This window comes from Herpailurus yagouaroundi, unplaced genomic scaffold, assembly GCF_014898765.1.
Source record: "Herpailurus yagouaroundi ecotype Mexico unplaced genomic scaffold, PumYag 163, whole genome shotgun sequence".
NCBI lineage: Eukaryota > Metazoa > Chordata > Mammalia > Carnivora > Felidae > Herpailurus > Herpailurus yagouaroundi.
In genome coordinates, this window is record NW_024412404.1 from 35,162,748 (window position 1) to 35,181,375 (window position 18,628).

Genomic DNA, 18,628 nt, shown 5'->3' on the forward strand with positions numbered 1-18,628 from the left:
ATATTAAAGCTAATTTAAAGTTGTTGGTTTAGAGTACCTGGGTGACTCAGTTGGTTGAGACTCTGACTCTTGATTTCAGCTTAGGTCATGATCCACAGGGTCATGGGATCAGGCTCTACATTGGGCTCTATGCTCAGCATGGATTCTTTCTCTCCCTCTCCCCTGCTCGCATGCACTCTCTCTCTCTCTCAAAAAATTGTTGGTTTAATTAAAATAGCCATGTCTTTAGAGTTATCAGGATTAAATATAAAACTTTTATTCTGCCTATGTTTACTGAAAGTCAAATAAGTCCATATTATAGCTTACAAAATTTGTCAGGAAAAAGAAACTTAAAATAATGGTTGACTTTGTCTAATACCTTATAAAATTTTGTGGCTAGTCTCAGCATAACAGTTCAGAACAAGTAAATAGATGTAGGGGTGCCTGGTGGCTCAGTCAGTTGAGAGTCTCACTTCAGGTCATGATCTCACAGTTCATGAGTTCGAGCCCAACATTGGGCTCACTGCTGTCAGCTTGTCAGCACAGACCCCGCTTCAGATCCTCTGCCCCTCCCCTACTTGTGCTCTCCCAAAAAATAATAAAAATAAATAGAAATAAGATTAAATGGTTTGTAGGTAAACTTTTAAAGGGCTACCAAAATCTTCAGTAACCTGAAGTTTTAAAGTTTGGCTAAGTTAAATGTTAAGTTAAATTCATTGAATATCTAGATCATTTCCAAATAAGATAAAATAATGAAACCTTAAGTACCGAACATAGGTTTATCTGTTTTTGTTTCTTTTTTAAAAAATTTGTTGATTTATTTTGAGAGAGAGAGGGGCGCCTGGGTGGCGCAGTCGGTTAAGCGGCCGACTTCAGCCAGGTCACGATCTCGCAGTCCGTGAGTTCGAGCCCCGCGTCGGGCTCTGGGCTGATGGCTCAGAGCCTGGAGCCTGATTCTGATTCTGTGTCTCCCTCCCTCTCTGCCCCTCGCCCGTTCATGCTCTGTCTCTCACTGTCCCAAAAATAAATAAACGTTGAAAAAAAAAATTTTATTTTGAGAGAGAGAAAGTGAATGTGAGCAGGGGAGGGACAAAGAGAGAGAGCATCCCAAGCAGGCTCTGCAATGTCAGTGCAGAGCCCAATGCAGGGCTTGATCCCATGAACCATGAGATCACGACTTGAGCCAAAATCAAGAGCCAGTCACTTTACTGACTGAGCCACCCGGGCGTCCCTCTATTTTTGTCTTATTACAGAGAAACTAAAGATAAATTTGGGTCTGTGAGTAAACCTGGTTTGTTCTTTACTGAAAGACTGTACTATGATGAAGTACATGTTTCTAAGTTACAAAATGTATTCACAAATTTGCCAATCTAAAAAATACTGGTATTATAGTTCACTGTGAAAGTGAGGTACCTCCGTCACAGACCTGCTAATCTGTGACACCAGGCAGGCACTCCTGTAATGGATCTTCCTGGCACAAACAGGAAACAAAGGTTGAGATGACAAAGGTTCCTATGGGTTGGGACCTCTTAAGAACTGTCATGGCCAGAGAAAGACTTGGAGACCCATTCTGTTTGGCCACCAAGGTACACCCTGTTAAGTGCATCCTCTAGATGGTGGAGACCAAAGAGAATATTCTCACTGGTCACAAAGTCAAGCTCTTAGGACAAAGAACAAGACAAAAGGAAAAATCCTATCCTGTATATGTGCACTTCAACAGCTTTACCTAAGTGTTGTGTAGCTTGGAGCCACACTAATACTTGAAGGATGTGCCACAGGGTTGGGGATTGTGTGTTGTTTCACAGGGTGCCTTTTTCTTGAGGCTGGCAGGTGATCTGTTATCAATCCAACCTGTTCTGTGACCAACTTACCCTATCACAGGAGACTTCTTGAAGTGGTGAGTGCTCGAACAGATATTTAAAAAATATATTTTATTTTTTGGAGCACCTGGGTGGCTCAGTTGGTTGAGCATCTGCTTTTGGCTCAGGTCATGATCTCATGGGGGTTTGTGAGTTCGAGCCCTGCATCAGGGTCTGTGCTGACAGTGAGGAGCCTGCTTGGAATTCTCTCTTTTTAAAAAAATTTTATTTTTTAAGCAAAATCCACACCCACCATGGGTCTCAAACCCACAACCTTGAGATCAAGAGTCACACACTCCACTGACCAAGCCAGCCAGGAGCCTTAGTTCTAACTTCTTTTAAGTGTTCAACCCATGTCCACCAGTTTTGCAGCTTTGAATTCCAAGAAGTCTGTTAGCAACAGCTTTGACTTCATGTACCCATTAACATAGGACAAAGTTTGTAGGACAAGTGACATAAAAGACACTAAGGAGAACAAAGACCATCTCTGGGGGGAAACAGATCAGTTACCAAAGAGTATCCTACAAAACTCAACAAGAGTCAGTCCCTAAGCCCAAGGAACCAGACCTACAAGTATTTTCTCCTGTTAATCTAAATTTGGAAAGAGAAAAAGGACTCTTATCATTCTTGCTCCACCAGACTCTGTAGATAGAGATTCTCAGAGACTGACATGCTAAGAAATCTTACCTTGTGCCAGCTGTCCTTAGGGACTTTTGGCTATCATAGTGTGTGGGGCGAGCAGGGTCCAGTGAGTTAAGGTGTCTGCTGACACATGAATTGTCTATTGGGGAGCAAGAATTTCCTGTCCCCCTCAAGGTCCTCTTAGCTGGACTAAGAATCAAATTGACATGAGACAAACAGAAGAAAACCAAATTCAATTTCACGTGTGCAGAGAATCCACACAGACCTGAAAATTCCAAAGATGATCAGGCAAAATAAGGTATTTATGTCATCCTGAACTAAGAGGGTAGGAAAAAAAGAAATATTACAAATCAGCCACAAACATACTAACTAATCACTAATCCCCAGACTGGCAATTTCAAATGCTGTCTAGAGTCTAGTCATTCCTCCAGCGGAAATAGCCCTCCATTCTACTCTGCCTGCTCATATTTTCTACATCATTCTAGATCCAGCTCAGATATCATTTCTTTTATGCAAAGTTCTTTGATGTGCTCAGAGCATATAACTCCCTTCTTTATCTGTTTTCCATAACACTAGTTAATGCTTCTAAAACAGCACATTTCAGATGAAGTTATAATTATTCACCTATCTCACATACTGGAACATAAGTTCTTAAGGTAAGGCCTCAGATCTTGTAATGACACTCACAGTGTCAGGGCAAAAGTAGGTCTGCAAGCCCTGTGACTTGAATAGAAATCTCAACGCGTCTCATTACGCAGTAATGGGCTCAAAATATAGGAAGAAAGGTAAGGAGTAGTATAGCAGCATCTTGCTTTGAGATAATCTCCGGGAGTTGCACATAATCCTGGCACCACGATAGCAAGGGTTGCTTGATACTTGTTTTTCTTAGATATTCAATCAGGAGCAAATCTCCTATTTTTGTCTCTGTTTCAATTACTTCTACAGGAAAGGCCTGTTACCCTCCTGTCTTCCTCCTGTTTCTCCTTTGGAGTGTGCTGAATATTTTCCATTTCTCCTGCCTTCCAGCTCTATTTTGTGTTTGTCTTTTATGCCTACTCTGTGTTCAGGAAGGTGATTTCTATAGATGCATAAACTGAGATGTTAGTTCCCTTCTGAGTTCTGAATAAATTCAGAGCATTGGACATTAAGAAAGTCAGAGTATTTATTCCCTCAATCCTACCCTGTCAGGCTATAGTTCAGGCAGTGGTTGTATCGCTTTACTATAGACACATCTCCCGTTGAGGCATCCACTCTTTCTTTCCTAAAGGTCTATTTGGATCCCAGTAATGCCCTCCTTCCCTCATCCTTTCCAACTTAGGATGGTAACCTCTTCCTGCTTATGCTAGTCTCTGAGTACTTTATATCTTGTTATTTACCTTAATCCTACCCACCCTCTGAAAATCGTCTCATCGTCACATTCTCTTTAATTAGCCTTTTTGAGTATGCCACCTGTTTCTTCCCAGACCACTGACAAATTAAAGGAAGATACTCAAATTTCCATTACCCTCTGCTCCTGCCCCTTTATAGGCATCTCAGTGGTGGGTCCTGGTGCCAAACTTGGTGAGGGCAGACTCCAATTGAACGAGAAATAACCTGGGCTTTGGGAGTGATGCCTCTAGCCTCATACAAATGACAATTTGTTCAGTCCAGAATAGCCTCCATGCAAAGCCTTCCTCATCTCACTGACCCCTGATGCATACATAAAAATGAAGCTTGCTTACCTGCTGAAAAAGCCAGGAAGTAGTCACTCTTCTTAAAGTTGCCACTTTCATCCAGGAAGTGGCCAGGATCAAACTGATCTGGGTTGGGAAACTCTTTGTCATCATGCAGGACAGAAGTCAGAGATGTTAATATGGTTGTGCCCTGATATAAAGAGAAACAGATAAACTGGATTATGATGAAGGTCATGGAGCTTGAAATCCTTTTGTTTTATAGATGAGGAGACTGAGACACAGAAGTGATTTATTTACTCCATGTCACAGAACAAACTAATGACCAACCCTAACAGGTTTTAAATCATGTAATGGCAGTCCAAAGCACTGTTAACAGACTCCAAACTTTGTAGCCTGACACCAGCACTTGCTTTTCAGAAAACTAAGGGAGCTCCCTAGAGTGCACTGTTGACCAATGGATTTCAGTATTGTCTCAAGGTGCTGATGCCACTGAAAATAAGGTCTTCAAAACTCTACTTGAGTGGCCATATTCTTGAAAGCCCTTCATCTTCCCATCAAAATGACAAACTTAGGGGTGTCTGGCTGGCTCAGTTGGCAAAGTGTGGGACTCTTGGTCTCAGGGTCTACGGGTTCTGACTTTGGGCATAGAGCTTACTTAAAATTTTTTTAAAGGTAACAAACGGGTAAGTTTAAAAGAGCTATGCTGTTTCAACTGAGTTGTTGCATATTATTGTAGAAATGAGAGAGCATTTCTGCTTCCTAGTAGGGTGTTATTAAACTCATAGATACAGTGCAACATAATGACTTGGAGGTTAGTTTTCAAAATCAACTGAATCTTTGGAAGACAGTATGGTCAGTCCTAGAATAGGCTTCCATATAAAGTTAGTTACAAAACACTTCTCCTGGCTGGTGGGACCATCTACTTCAGACTATAACAGAATAACTGCTTTGGAGTTGTCCTCACGACTAACACGAATATAAATCCAGAAAAAAAAGTATATGAAGAAACAGTTCTCTGGCACAGAACAAGAGGCAATCCAGGATTGTGATACTTCACTAAAGAAAAATTAGGAGGAAAGTGTTGTCAGGCAGAAATTCAGAGTGATTGTAGGGTCTACCTAAGAGTTCAGGGAGGTGAGGGTCAAGCAAAGTGCTACTCTTTTTTGAGCTAAGGAGACAGAGATAAAAACTTGGCATCTAGAATTCATGAAGAAGGATACAGGCCAAGAAGAATCTACAAATAGAGAGGATCTCAAAGGTATATAAGACCTATGACCTTATAAGACTCTGTGAGTCCATGATTATGGGTTGGGAGGCACAAACACAGGAAACTCCATGAAGCCTATCAGGGTACGACTGCTTGAGAACTGCAGGTGGATAACACATGTTATGCAGTGATAGAGGAACTGAGGTTCCAACCCAGCTAGGATGGAGAGAACTTTCTTAGCACCTCAGATGCTAAGGCAACCCCAAACTTCTAAATCGTTGGACTAAGGAACTCACATCAGACTAAGGGCCATGCATGAAGACTAATTTCAGAATTGAAACCAATCCACAATGAAAGAGTTATAGTAAGCCTCACAGACTGAAAAGCATCTGTCAGTAATTTAGCTGCCTGCCAAAATAAAAGTCAATGCTCTTTAAAGGAAGACAGCATAATCCAGACTCCCCACAAGGCATCATTCAAAATATTAAGCATATAATAAATCATTAAACATGTGAAAAAAGAAATGTGACCCAAAATTAAAGAAAAAAAATTCATAGAAACAGACCCCATAATATCCTAGTTGTCAGATTTATCACATAAGAGCTTCAAAGCATATGAGTGTATGAGTTTGTGTTTAACAGACACAGAACAGTCCATCCAAAAGCAACAGAGTACATGTTCTTCTCAAGCACATGTGGAATATTCTTCAGGACAGATAATATGTTAGTGCACAAAATAAGCATTAACAAAAGGCAGAAGATTAAAATCATATCAAGCATGTTTTCTGACCACAGTGATATGAATCTAGAAACATGAACAAAACTGAAAAATTCACAGATTTGTGGAGATGAAATATCATGCTACTGAACAACCAATGAATTAAAGAATAAATCAAAAGAGAAACACATACCCTGAGAGAAATGAAATGGAAATACAACATACTGAAGCTTATGGGATGCAGGAAAAGCAGTTCAAAGAGGAAAGTTCATAGTAATAAATGCCGACATCAAGAAATATGAAAAATCTCAAACAACTTAACTTTATGCCTCATGGAACTAAAGAAAGAACAAATGAAGCCCGAAGTTAGGAGGAGCAAGGAAATAACAAAGATCAGGGTTGAAATAAATGAAATAGAAACTAAAAGAACAATAGAAAATACCAATGAAACTAAGAGCTTGTTTTTTGAAAAGAAAGATAAGCAAAACTGAATAACCTTTAGTTAGTCTCACTAAGAAAAAAGAGAGGACTCTATATCAGAAATGAAATAGGCTATTACAACTGATACCACAGAAATCAAGAGAACATGAGACTGCCATGCATAATTATATACCAACAAATTGGACAACCTAGAAGATATAGATAAATTCCTAAAAACATACAACATACCAAGACTGAATCACAAAGAAATAGAAAATCTGAACAGACCTATTACTCTGATTGAATCAGTAATCAAAACTCTCTCAACAAACACAAGTCCAGGACCAGATAGCTTCACTGGTAGATTCTACCAAATATTTAAAGATGAATGAATACCAATCCTTCTCAACTCTATGTAAAAATAGAAGAGGAGGGTATACTTGTAAATTCATTTAGTGAGTCCAGCATAATCCTAGTACAAAAACCAGACGAGGATATCACAAGAAAAGGCAAATATCTCTGATGAATAAAGATGTAAAAATCCTCAGCAAAATCTTAGCAAACTGAATTGAAGTACAATAAAAGGATCATACACATAATCAAGTGGGATTTATCTTGGGGATGCAAGGATGGTTCAACATCCACAAACCAATGTGATACACATTAAAAAATGAACTATAAAAACCATATGATTTCAGTAGATGCAGAAAAAAGCATCCGACAAAATTCAACATTCACTTATGACAAAAGTTCAACAAGTAAATAAAGAGGAAGTGTACCTCAACATCATAAAGGCCATATATGATAAGACAACAGCAAACATCATACTCAATGGTGAAAGGCTGAAAGCTTTTCCTTTAAGATCAGGAACAAAAGAAGGATGCCCACTCTCACCACTTGTAACGTTTTTTGTGCTTTTTTTGTTTTTGTTTTTTGAGACAGACAGAGCATGAACGGGGGAGGGTCAGAGAGAGAGGGAGACACAGAATCCAAAGAAGGCTCCAGGCTCTGAGCTGTCAGCACAGAGCCCGACATGGGGCTCGAACTCACGGACCGCAAGATCATGACCTGAGCCAAAGTCAGATGCTTAACCGACTGAACCATCCAGGCGCCCCCCACTCTCACCACTTTTATTCAACATAGTATTACACATCCTAGTCTAGAGCATTAGCAAGAAAAAGAAATAAAGGGCATCCATACAGGAAAGAAAGATAACATGATATTGTAGATCTAAAGACTCTACCCAAACTGTTAGAATAAACTGATACAAAATCAATACACAAAAATCTGTTGCATTTCTATACATTAATAATGAACTATAAATTAAGAAAACAGTCTTATTCACAATGGCATAAAAAAATCTAGTAATAAATTTAACCAAGGAGGTGCAAGATTGTACACTTAAACCTGTAGGACACTGATGAAAGAAATGGAAGAAGACACAAATAAATGGAAAGATATTCTGTGCTCATGGACTGGGGAAAATTAATATTGTTAAAATGTCCCTATCACCCAAAGCCATGTATAGATTCAATGCAATACCTATCAAGATTCCTATGGGATTTTTTTCCAGAAATAGAACAAGTAATCCTAAAATTTGTATGGAGCCACAAAAGATCCTGAATAGCCAAAGAAATCTTGAGGAAGAAAAACAAACCTGGAGGCATCAAACTTTGTGATTTCGAACTCTGTTACAAAGCTATAGTCATTAAGACAGTATAGTATTGGCATAAAAACAAACATGGATAAATGAAACAGAATAGAGAGACCAGGAATAAACCCATGTATATATGGCCAATTAATTTCCAACAAAGGAGCCAAGGTATACAATCAAGAAAAGATAGTCTCTTCAATAAATGGTGTTGGAAAAACTGGGCAGCCACATACTAAAGAATAAAACTAGACCCTATCTTACACCGCACACAAAAATTAACTCAAAATAGATTAAAGAATTTCACATAAGACATAAAACCATAAAACTCCCAGAAGAAAACATAGGCAATAAGCAGCCTGGGCAATGAATACTATGAAGAAAATCCTGTGGGAGTCTAAGCACTATTACATATAAAATTGTATCAACAGAGTAAAAGGACAGAAGTATGTAGTCATAGGGTAAGATGCCTGGGTTATGACTGTGCCATGCCTGTAGATGGTTATCTATAATCCTACTATTGTGATGGTTGATAACCTGAGATTCTTAAGGAGTAGTACAGATGAAATATCTCTCACCTTGGGAATGAGGTATTCTCTGAACTTAGTGTCCTGAGTCACTGAATGGGGCAGACTGTTGGGGACGAGGTCAATGAATCTCTGGATCTCATGTACCACAGCATCTGTGTAAGGCATGTGGTTCCTGTCCTGCATGCAGGGGCTCCGGTATCTGCCAACCACACTGTCAATCTCTTCCTGGACTTTAGCTGGCAAGATAGGAATCAGAATTTATGTGAAATGAAAATGTCTTTTGGCTTAATCTTCTTATCATGGTTACATTGTGGTAAGAGATTGGGTGAAGGGAAAATCACTTATGGTTACTACCACAGGGGGAAAAAAAAGAAACGATTTGTTTCCTGGGCAAATTGGGATCTCATTAGAGACTTAAATATATGTACATATAAAACATAATTATCCCATGAAATTCAGCTCTGATTCTCTGTTTTGTGTACTTTTGTTTGATAACTCAAGGATCTATGATCTTGAAGGCTCACTACAGACCATGCTGTTTAACCACTTTGTGTATGCCAGTATTTTTAGAAAAAAATTTTAAACTTTATTTATTTATTTTGAGAGAGAGACTGAAGGAGGGGCAGAGAGGGAGAAAAGAGAGAATCCCAAGTAGGCTTCATGCTGTCAGTGTGGAGCCTGATACAGGGATCAATCCCAGGATTCATGAGATCATGACCTGAACCGAAATCAAGAGACACCTAACTGAGCGAGCCACCCAGGCATCCTCAGTTTTCATTTTAAGTATGTAAGTTCCAGGGGTGCCTGGGTGGCTCAGTTGGTTAAGTGTCCGACTTCGGCTCAGGTCATGATCTCACAGTCCGTGAGTTTGAGCCCCACGTCGGGCTCTGTGCTGACAGCTCAGAGCCTGGAGCCTGCTTCGGATTCTGTGTCTCCCTCTCTCTCTGCCCCTCCCCCGTTCATGCTCTGTCTCTCTCTGTCCCAAAAATAAATAAACGTTGAAAAAATAAATAAATAAATAAACAAACATTAAAAAAAATTTTTTTAAATAAATAAATATGTAAGTTCCAAGAGGGTAAGAACTACCCAGTGCCATAGATGCTTAATAAATAGAACTGAATAAGATATTTGATTCAGCACGTAGTAACAAGAAGTTAACATTTATTTAGAATGCAACATATGACAGGCATGTTGTATGACATATTACATTACTTTATAATTCCTCAAAATAGGTCTATGTGTTAGGTATTACTTTATGTGTCTTAAAAATGAGGAAACAGGTCCATAAAAGTAAATATACTTCTCAAGGACACCCAGGTATTACGTGGTTTTTCTCATTTCCAAACCCACAATCTTAGCAATTGAATAAGATTACTGAAATTTATGTTATGTTAATTGAAATGAAATTTATGTAATTTATGTTAATGAGTTATATTTTTCCTTTATTTGCAAAATATATGATACATAGTTTAAGTAGGACTACTCATTAGTTAAAACAAACGTTTATTAACTTTTTCTTACGAGGGAGACGCTCTATGAATGTTAGGAAGCATTATCATCTCCCTTAAACAGATGAGGGGTCAAGATAAGCAGAGAGATAGTCATGAGTTGAGGTCACACAGCTACTTACTAGTAAAGTCAGAATCCAAACCCACTGTAGATAGTCTATAACCCATTTTCTCCAGTACCATGTTGCTACTTTGGTCAAATGGTATTTATCTACTACCTGAAGAAGGAGTCTTTGTTAATGGATTATGTGAAAATTCCGTGGTTTGGTAGCTATCAAGAAAACTTAGGAATTTTAGAGAAGTTTGAAGTTTTACCTTCTCAGGTTGAGAGGCTGGATTTTTATCTAGAAGAGAGTGATTATATAAAGTGGTTAGGAGCTACTTGTAAAATCAGAATGCTTAAAAGAATGGCACAGTAAGGGATGAAAATGGGAAGAAAAGAAAAATACAAACGGATGTGATGTAAGAAAAAATGAAAATGGAAGCAATGTGGAAATATTACACAAAAAGGGCTTTTGCAATATACACAAGACTTAAAGGTTTGGAGAAAAATGTCTTGGTATTCATAGTCATAGTCAACATAGGTCTAATAAGAGTTAGTGAAGTTATTTGGCTGAAAGCGCGTCACTCAAAGGAAATAGCGCCATTATATCGCACAACGTATGAAAACGGGAATTTTGAGGCTATGCTTGTAAATTGCATCATTTGGAAAGCAGTTATTCTTTATAATGGGAGGACAGAAGGACCTTCAACAAAGGAGAAAAATCTGGTGATGTCATGGAGAAAAGCTTCCTGAGATGTAACTGTACTAAGAGTGTCTTAATGTGCCAAAGCACAGAACACTATACAGTAGTGAAGGAAATATCCTCTGAGATTAGCACTCAATAAAAAAAAGGAGGAAAAATGGAAAGGTATTTGCAAGAGAAATCATATTTGTGAGGAAGAATTTATTTGCCCAAAAGGGTATATTTGAAAAGAGTTTATTTGAATAAAGTTTTATTTAGGGAGTCTCTTTGATAAAGAAAGATTGTAATTTCGTTGAGTCAATCCTTACACTGCAAATTCATTTGAGAAGAAATATCTTTTGATATAGGCTCCTGGGTGGCTCAGTCGCTTAAGCGTTGGAACCTTGATTTTGGCTTGGGTCATGATCTTGCAGTTTTGTGATTTCGAGCCCCACATCCGGCTCTGTGCTGACAGTGCAGAGCCTGCTTGGGATTCTCTCTCTCTCCCTCTCGAGCCTTCTCACTCTCTGTCTCTCTCTCTCTCAAAAAAAATAAACTTAAAAAAATATCCTTTGACAAAAATACATTTATCTGGACATGGAAGGCATGTCAAGTGACATCTTTTTAGAGAAAGCAGAAGGGTGATCCTTTTAGATCCTAAGAAAACTCTGCTTATTGCATCTGTCCCAACACAAATCAGGGACATTCCACCACAGCAGGGAAAACAATGGCCTCTGCCCTTCAAATTTCTGCTGCTGTTTAAATATTTCATTATCTTTTTGTACTATAATTGAATTTGAATTTAATTTATCCAATGACAGGAAGATGTACTAATGATGGAAATATTTTTTTAAATTCTTTTAATCTTTATTTTTGAGAGACAGAGAGAGAGAGACAGACAGACAGACAGACAGAGTTCAAGCAGGGGATGGACCCAGAGAGAGGGAAGCATAGAATCCAAAGCAGGCTCCAGGCTCTGAGCTGTTAGCACAGAGCCCGACGCAGGGCTTGAACTCACAGCTGTGAGATCATGACCTGAGCCAAAGTGGGACGGACGCCCAACCGACTGAGCCAACCAGGTGCCCCAGAAATATTTTTTTATTTAAATGTTTATTTATTTATTTTTGAGAGAGAATGAGCGGTGGAGGGGCAGAGAGAGAGAGAGGGAAAGAAAGAATCCCAAGCAGGTTCCACACTGTCAGCTCAGAGCCAGACTCGGTGCTCAATCCCACAAACTGTGAGATCATGACTTGAGCAGAAATCAAGAGTCAGATGCTTAACTGGCTGAGCCACCCAGGCGCTCCTAATGATGGAAAAATTTTCCTGTGCATTGTCTAGGCAGGTGAAGAGCGGGATAGTTGTCAGTGTCGCCTTCTAATGTCTACCAGGAATTTCATCCTGCCCATCACCTGTGGCCATACCTGTGACCTCTGGGTGCTTCAGCAGGAGCAGGAGTCCATATCTCAGGGTGGTGCTCGTTGTCTCTGTTCCTGCACTAATCACATCCCAGACAGTAAAGATCAAGTTGTCCATGGTAAATTCAGACTGTTTATTGTGTTTTTCCTAGAAATAATGTGTTAGAATTACTTGATAAATGAAAGAGCCTCAGAGGTAACATAACTCAATATGACACCGTTATCTGGTGTGAGGGCTACAGTTAAAATATACTCAGAGTTATAAACTTCCAACAAGCCCTTTCTGATTCTTCACTTTCTCATCCCCTAGAGTTGATCAGTTCCTCTATAATTTCTTTGAAACATAATTTTTATCAAGTCCTCACTGCTACTCACTGTCCATTCTAGTATCTAATTACCTATTTTATAATGTCTGTTTTTCTCATTCAAGCCTCCAGAACCACCCATCCCCCACAATGCAGCTATATTCCCAACCTCATCAGTCATCACATCCATGACAGTTGCTCAGTTACAATCAAGATCACCTCTCTGAAAGTTCCACACACTTAATCACTGCACTTACCGTTCCCTGGACCTACTTTATGTCTGTTCATCTAAGCTATAGTTTCTTCAAAACCTACCTCATCTGTGAAGATTTCCTAGTGCCACTCCAAAGGTAAGCCTTTCTAGATTCCTATCTGTTCCTGTGTTCCCTTATCTGTTACATCTTCCATTCTCAGAACTTACTTGATGAAGGATGATTATGTTGTGTATCATTTATCTTGAATGTGTGTGTATTTCAGTCTGTTCTCAAATTAAAAAAAACAGCTTTCACATGATAAATATAAAACCTCCTAAGTCACTTCCAGTGAGAATTTAGAAATATCTCGAGATACCCAATGACTTGCACAATTATAGGTTATGCAAGCAATTAATACATCTTCAGTATATCCCAATTTCACTGGGAAGAACAAAGCTAATCCATGAGTCTCACCAACCCACAAAGATAAAGGGTCACATTATACCTTTTCTATTTTGATCAGGAAGTAGTCAATAAAGTCTCGAGGGTTACTGAGGTCCAGGGATTCTTGGTGTTCTTTTATTTTTTCCACAATAAACTTACATTGGTTAGCAATGTTTTTAAGTAACACATTGTGACATCCTGGAAAGTGTATTAAAAGAGGAAAAGCATTGCAGAGCTGAAAGAGGAAAGAATCACTCATTAATTCACTCAGCAAAGTTCTGTAGGCTCATATTATGCATCAGACACCGAGTTCTATGCTGAGTAGATAAAGGTAAGACACGCTTCCCTCACTAGAACATACCTGGAACTTGAAGGAGAGAGAACTGACAAAATGTTTGGAGTTAGAGTATGCACAAGTCACAAAGCAATTTCAGAACCATTTAATTTCCCAACCATAACTCTATGAAGGAATCCAGGAGTATATCACCTCTTCCAAAGGAGAATACTAAGGTTCAGAAAGGTTAGTCAACCATTCTAAGACACCAAACTAGCAACAGAGCTAGAACCTAGTGTTCACCCTGGTTTACTTACACATATTTCTACAGCCCCCTAAAAAAGTTTGCAGGGCTTTTTTTTTTTTTTTTTTGTAATTAAGAAACTACATCAGAAAAATTAAAGAAATGGCTAAATTAGCTTATTTTTATTTAGGAGTTTTATACCTTTAAGAATGTGCACATTGCCCTTATTTATCTGTCCATTGCTAGTCCTAGAGTGTATGGACTCTGCTCTAAACAGTACTTCACGACTTAATACCGTTGTTAGGCACTGAAGCAATTTATTCAGGCTGGTAGCATGTATCCAACTAGACAGAGAATTGAGAAATCTAGATTCTGGGTCTAGCTCATTCCTTGCCTCGGCTAGGCCATTTTGGAAAATATGCTTAATATCTCTGGGTGACAGTTTCCTGGTCCAAAAACGAGTAGATGCTTTGTTCTCAAGAGTCCTTTCCAGGTGGAACACATCATAACCTTTTGATCCACACAGAACTTTAGTTCTTAATGATCATACAACATAAGATACTAACATTTTCTGACACTCTACTATAGTAAGACATACGTTTGACATCACCACCTTCTTCGTCTATGGATATAAAAAAGGTTTCTCAAAAAAATACCTTGCTATAATTGATGAACTATACTACATTTCTCTATTACTATATTTCATGTTTTAAATTTCATTTCAATACATTAAATTGATTTGATAAGTCACTAATTGGCTACAAATGATAATTCGATAGACATTACTTTAGCCATTTGGAAATAGGGCAAAGGACCAAGGTAGGCATGAGTGATAGATTACCTAGAAAATTATTTCCCATTTATTTATTTATTTTTATTTAAAAAAATATTTTTTTTAAATGTTTATTTTTGGGAGAGAGAGCATGCGAGTAGAGGAAAGGGGGAGGAAGAGGGAGACACAGAATCCGAAGCAGGCTCCAGGCTCTGAGCTGTCAGCCCAGAGCCTGACGCAGGGCTCTAACTCATGAACTGTGATATCATGACCTGAGCCGAAGTCAGATGCTTAGCCGACTGAGCCACCCAGGTGCCCTGATTTTTTTTTAAGTTTATTTATTTATTCATTTATTTATTTGTTTAGAGAGATCGTGTGCAAGTGGGGAGGGGCAGGGGGGGGGAGAGAGAATCCCAAGCAGGTTCCACAGTGTCAGCACGGAGCTTGACTCAGGGTTCGAATCCACGAACTTTGAGATCATGACCCGAGCCGAAATCAAGAGTCAGATAACCCACTCAGTCACCCAGGTGCCCTGAAAATTATTTCCCATTTAAAAAGAACCTTGGCTGGGGGCACCTGGCTGGCTCAGTTGAAAGACCATGTGGCTGTTGATCCAGGGGTTGTGAGTTCGAGCCCCATGGTGGGTGTAGAGATTACTTAAACACATTTTTTAAAAAAACTAAAACAAGAATAAAAATAAGGAGAACGTTGACATTACCTGTATCCAGGAGTTGCTTGAAATTAGGAGGTTTTCATGAAAATAATTTATCAAGATTGAAAATTTCTCATCATCATACTCAAAACGATTCTGGAAAACAACAGAGCAGATCACATTGCAGGAAGCACAGCCCAGAAGGAAAGTAGGATCACAGGGAGATGCTAAAACAATAAAAGTTAAAGGTTAGAGCACAATTTTCATATAAATCTTAAGTTGACTGTTTTAAACAATTAAGAAGGGTTAACTTCTGGGATTTTTTTTAAGTATAGGAATTCCCTGGACATGTGATCATCACTATAAACTCAACATGCCTAAAATTTATCGTGCTTCCCCAAACAAAGCTGTCTACTCCAGTCTATTTATTTCCCCCCAAGTGTTCTCCTTGGGGAACTCCCCAAGAGTTCCCCCAAGTGTTCCCCAAATAAGAGCCACAAGATAATTCACAAGAATTACTGGGCACAGTCTGGATAAGCATAGGTCGGGAGCATCCAAAATAATGGAACACTGTACTAGTCTGTTAATAATGTTCTTGATAAACATTTATAGATTAAACCTGTAAAAATATTTAATATATTACGTTGAAATTTTGCAAAACCATATGCGTAGTATAAGCCTCACATCTGTATCCCTCTTCTGCCAGGTCTCCCACCCGTTCTTTGTTGATAGACATCAAAAGTCCAAATGACAGTCATTGAAACTCTATTGCCACCTCCAGAGATTTATTCCAAGGAAGAAAGAAGTGCAAATACTTGTAAAAATGGCATGTTTAATATTAATAGCAGGGAAAAAAAAGGGAAACAACTTGTCTGGACAATATATAACATTGGTTAAAAAACACAATGCCGGGCACCTGGGTGACTCAAATGGTTAAGCACCCGGCTCTTGGTTTTGGTTCAGGTCATGATCTCAAGCTTTTGTGGATTTGAGCCCCGCGTTGGGCTCTGCTGGAGGCGTGGAGCCTGCTTGGGATTCTCTCTCCCTCTCTCTGCCCCTCCCTTACTTGCGCACTCTCTGTTTCTCTCAACATAAATAATAAACTTAAAAAAAATATTGAAAAAAACCCACCATGTAGAAAATAGTACTATAATGGGGCACCTGGGTGGCTCAGTTGGTTAAGTGTCCAACTTCAGCTCAGGTCATGATCTCTGGTTCATGAGTTTGAGCCCCATGTCGGGCTCTGGGCTGACAGCTCAGAGCCTGGAGCCTGCTTCAGATTCTGTGTCTCCTTCTCTCTCTGCCCCTTCCCTGTTTATACTCTCTCTCTCTCTCTCTCTCAAATATAAACATTACCAAAAATTTTTTTAAAAAGAAAATAGTACTATTTCCTTAACAGTGTTCTTGAAAAATATTTAAATATTGAGGTTCAAAAACCATATATGTCTTATGATCCTGATCTTATTCCTTCTCTGCCACGACTCCTGTCTACCCCTTCGTCTTCCACCTCCTCTCCCAGTCTGGCACGTGCATACACAAATACACACACTGAGCCAATTTGTGCTACCGAGGCTCACTCCATTCACATCCATAATCCTCCAGGTGAGCTATATAGCAGCCCTAAGCACTGAGAAGGATTTGGCATGAATCCTAGTGCTGAACCACTTGTGCTTTTTTTTCTCCTGATTTTACTAAGATATGATTGACAGCTCTGTGTAAGTTTAAGGGACACAGCATAATGACTTGACATATATATATATACTGTGAAATGTTTGCAATGTTCTCAAGAAGTTACTGGAGAAATTACTTCATTTTTCAAGTTATTGTGGCCAAAACTACTAGCTCATTATCCAAATCCTCATTCTCCTTGCTTTTCTGTGCACACAGAGAACCACATGTCACACTGCGTCTTAGAGCTGGTATGGTCCTGAGACTGAGTTAAAGCCCATGGAATGTCTGCCATTGTCATACCCAGCCTACTGAAAACCTTATTTGCTCTTTTCTTTGTTCTTTGCTCCTTCTGCTACCCTGCATAGAGATGAATCCTGGGTGATACTAGATGCCATGTGTTGAAGATATCAAGGCTCCTGTCAACCTGGTGCCTGAAAAGGCTATTGTGCCAACCCCTTCACTTCACTACTGTCATGTGAGCAAAAAGTAAACTTCTATGGTGCTTGAGCCATCAGATTTCTCTGCAGTCTATTTGAAAGAGCATATAGTCCTCCCAAACTATTACTGTTAAATACGTAAAGAAATATACACCATTGGTTTTTTTTAATGCTTCCACCAGATACAAGGCCTCCTCTTGAATTCTGTCTTCAATACTCTTCTTCCCCATGCCCATATTCCGCAAAACCATGAGGGAGAAACGCCGGACTTGCTTCCACTGCTCTCCGTTGCTGAAAATAATTCCTATCAGAAAAAAAAAAAAAAAAAGGGAGGGATGCCTGGGTAGTTTAGTAGGTTAAGGGTCCAACTCTTAATCTCAGCTCAGGTCTTGATCTCAAAGTCATGAGTTCAAGCCCTGCGTTGAAAAAAAAAAAAAAAAGCCTCCTTAAAAAAGAGAGAGAGAAGAATGACCTCCATTGCCATCAATTCTAGCTGAGTCTTTATCTCAGCAAATGATAATGACACTTAAGCAGGAATGTAACTATGGTGTGGTGCCAGCCATAAGAATTCCAATGAGCCCTGCTTAACCTGCTTTCTGTTAGCCCAGCCTCGTATCTGTCAAGACTCTGGGTTTTACATGTTACTTAACTCTTCTTCTCCATCTATTAGCTCCTTTAACCTCAGAATAACTCTGTGAACCAAGTGTTTTGTCTCCACTTTACTGGTGATCATGGAGGCAAAATGCTAGCTCTGTGGACCACACAGCTAATACATCATGGTGACTCCAAGTTGTAGGTGAAATTTTCAGGGCTGATTTTTGTATGTTGTAAGTGAATTGTAGGAGAGGCAACAAAAAGAGTCAATTCTCAAGAGAAGGAGAGAGAGCACTTGTGCACTGGAAGGAAGTTCATGAAAATCTATTCCTCTGATAAGAGACACAGCCTCTGCCCTCCTCATTTTAACATTTCCCTTCTGTGTGTAATGTCTCTGCCATGAAATATGGTTTTAACACCAAGGAAGGTCAATATCAGACTTCTGGAAGCCAACACAATATCAGGAGAAAAAACAATTCTCGTAGGATACTTGTCCATAGAGATTTTAAAGAATAGTGTAGAGGAGGAAGTGACTCCATTCAGGCCTTATCTCTTTTTACAGGAACCCAGTGACCCACCAGAGGACTGGACAGTTTAAGGCCAGCTCCAGAAACAAATGGAAGACAGTTCAAGTACTTAATATAAAAACCTTTTTAAATTTCTTTTTCTTTCCTTCCTCCCTCCCTCTTTCTTTCTTTCTTTCTTTCTTTCTTTC

At 39.2% G+C, this 18,628-nt stretch overlaps 1 protein-coding gene and 1 long non-coding RNA gene across 6 annotated transcripts in view; one reads left to right on the forward strand and one right to left on the reverse strand.

Moving 5' to 3' along the window:
* The window catches only part of LOC121037028 (uncharacterized), a 21,310-nt gene extending 7,974 nt beyond the window's left edge, over positions 1–13,336 (forward strand). Inside the window, exon 3 of the long non-coding RNA XR_005793580.1 lies at positions 12,757–13,336. This is a non-coding gene — a long non-coding RNA (uncharacterized LOC121037028). The remainder of the gene's footprint in view (positions 1–12,756) is intronic.
* LOC121037025 (cytochrome P450 2C21) overlaps positions 1–18,628 on the reverse strand; it is a 47,074-nt gene that overhangs the window by 3,346 nt on the left and 25,100 nt on the right. For all 5 annotated transcript variants that reach the window (XM_040485920.1, XM_040485924.1, XM_040485923.1 and 2 more), the window contains 6 exons: positions 17,474–17,623; positions 15,278–15,438; positions 13,331–13,504; positions 12,333–12,474; positions 8,727–8,914; positions 4,202–4,343 (listed from right to left, as the gene is read on the reverse strand). In XM_040485920.1, coding sequence (XP_040341854.1) covers positions 4,202–4,343; positions 8,727–8,914; positions 12,333–12,474; positions 13,331–13,504; positions 15,278–15,438; positions 17,474–17,623 — 957 coding nt within the window. The remainder of the gene's footprint in view (positions 1–4,201; positions 4,344–8,726; positions 8,915–12,332; positions 12,475–13,330; positions 13,505–15,277; positions 15,439–17,473; positions 17,624–18,628) is intronic.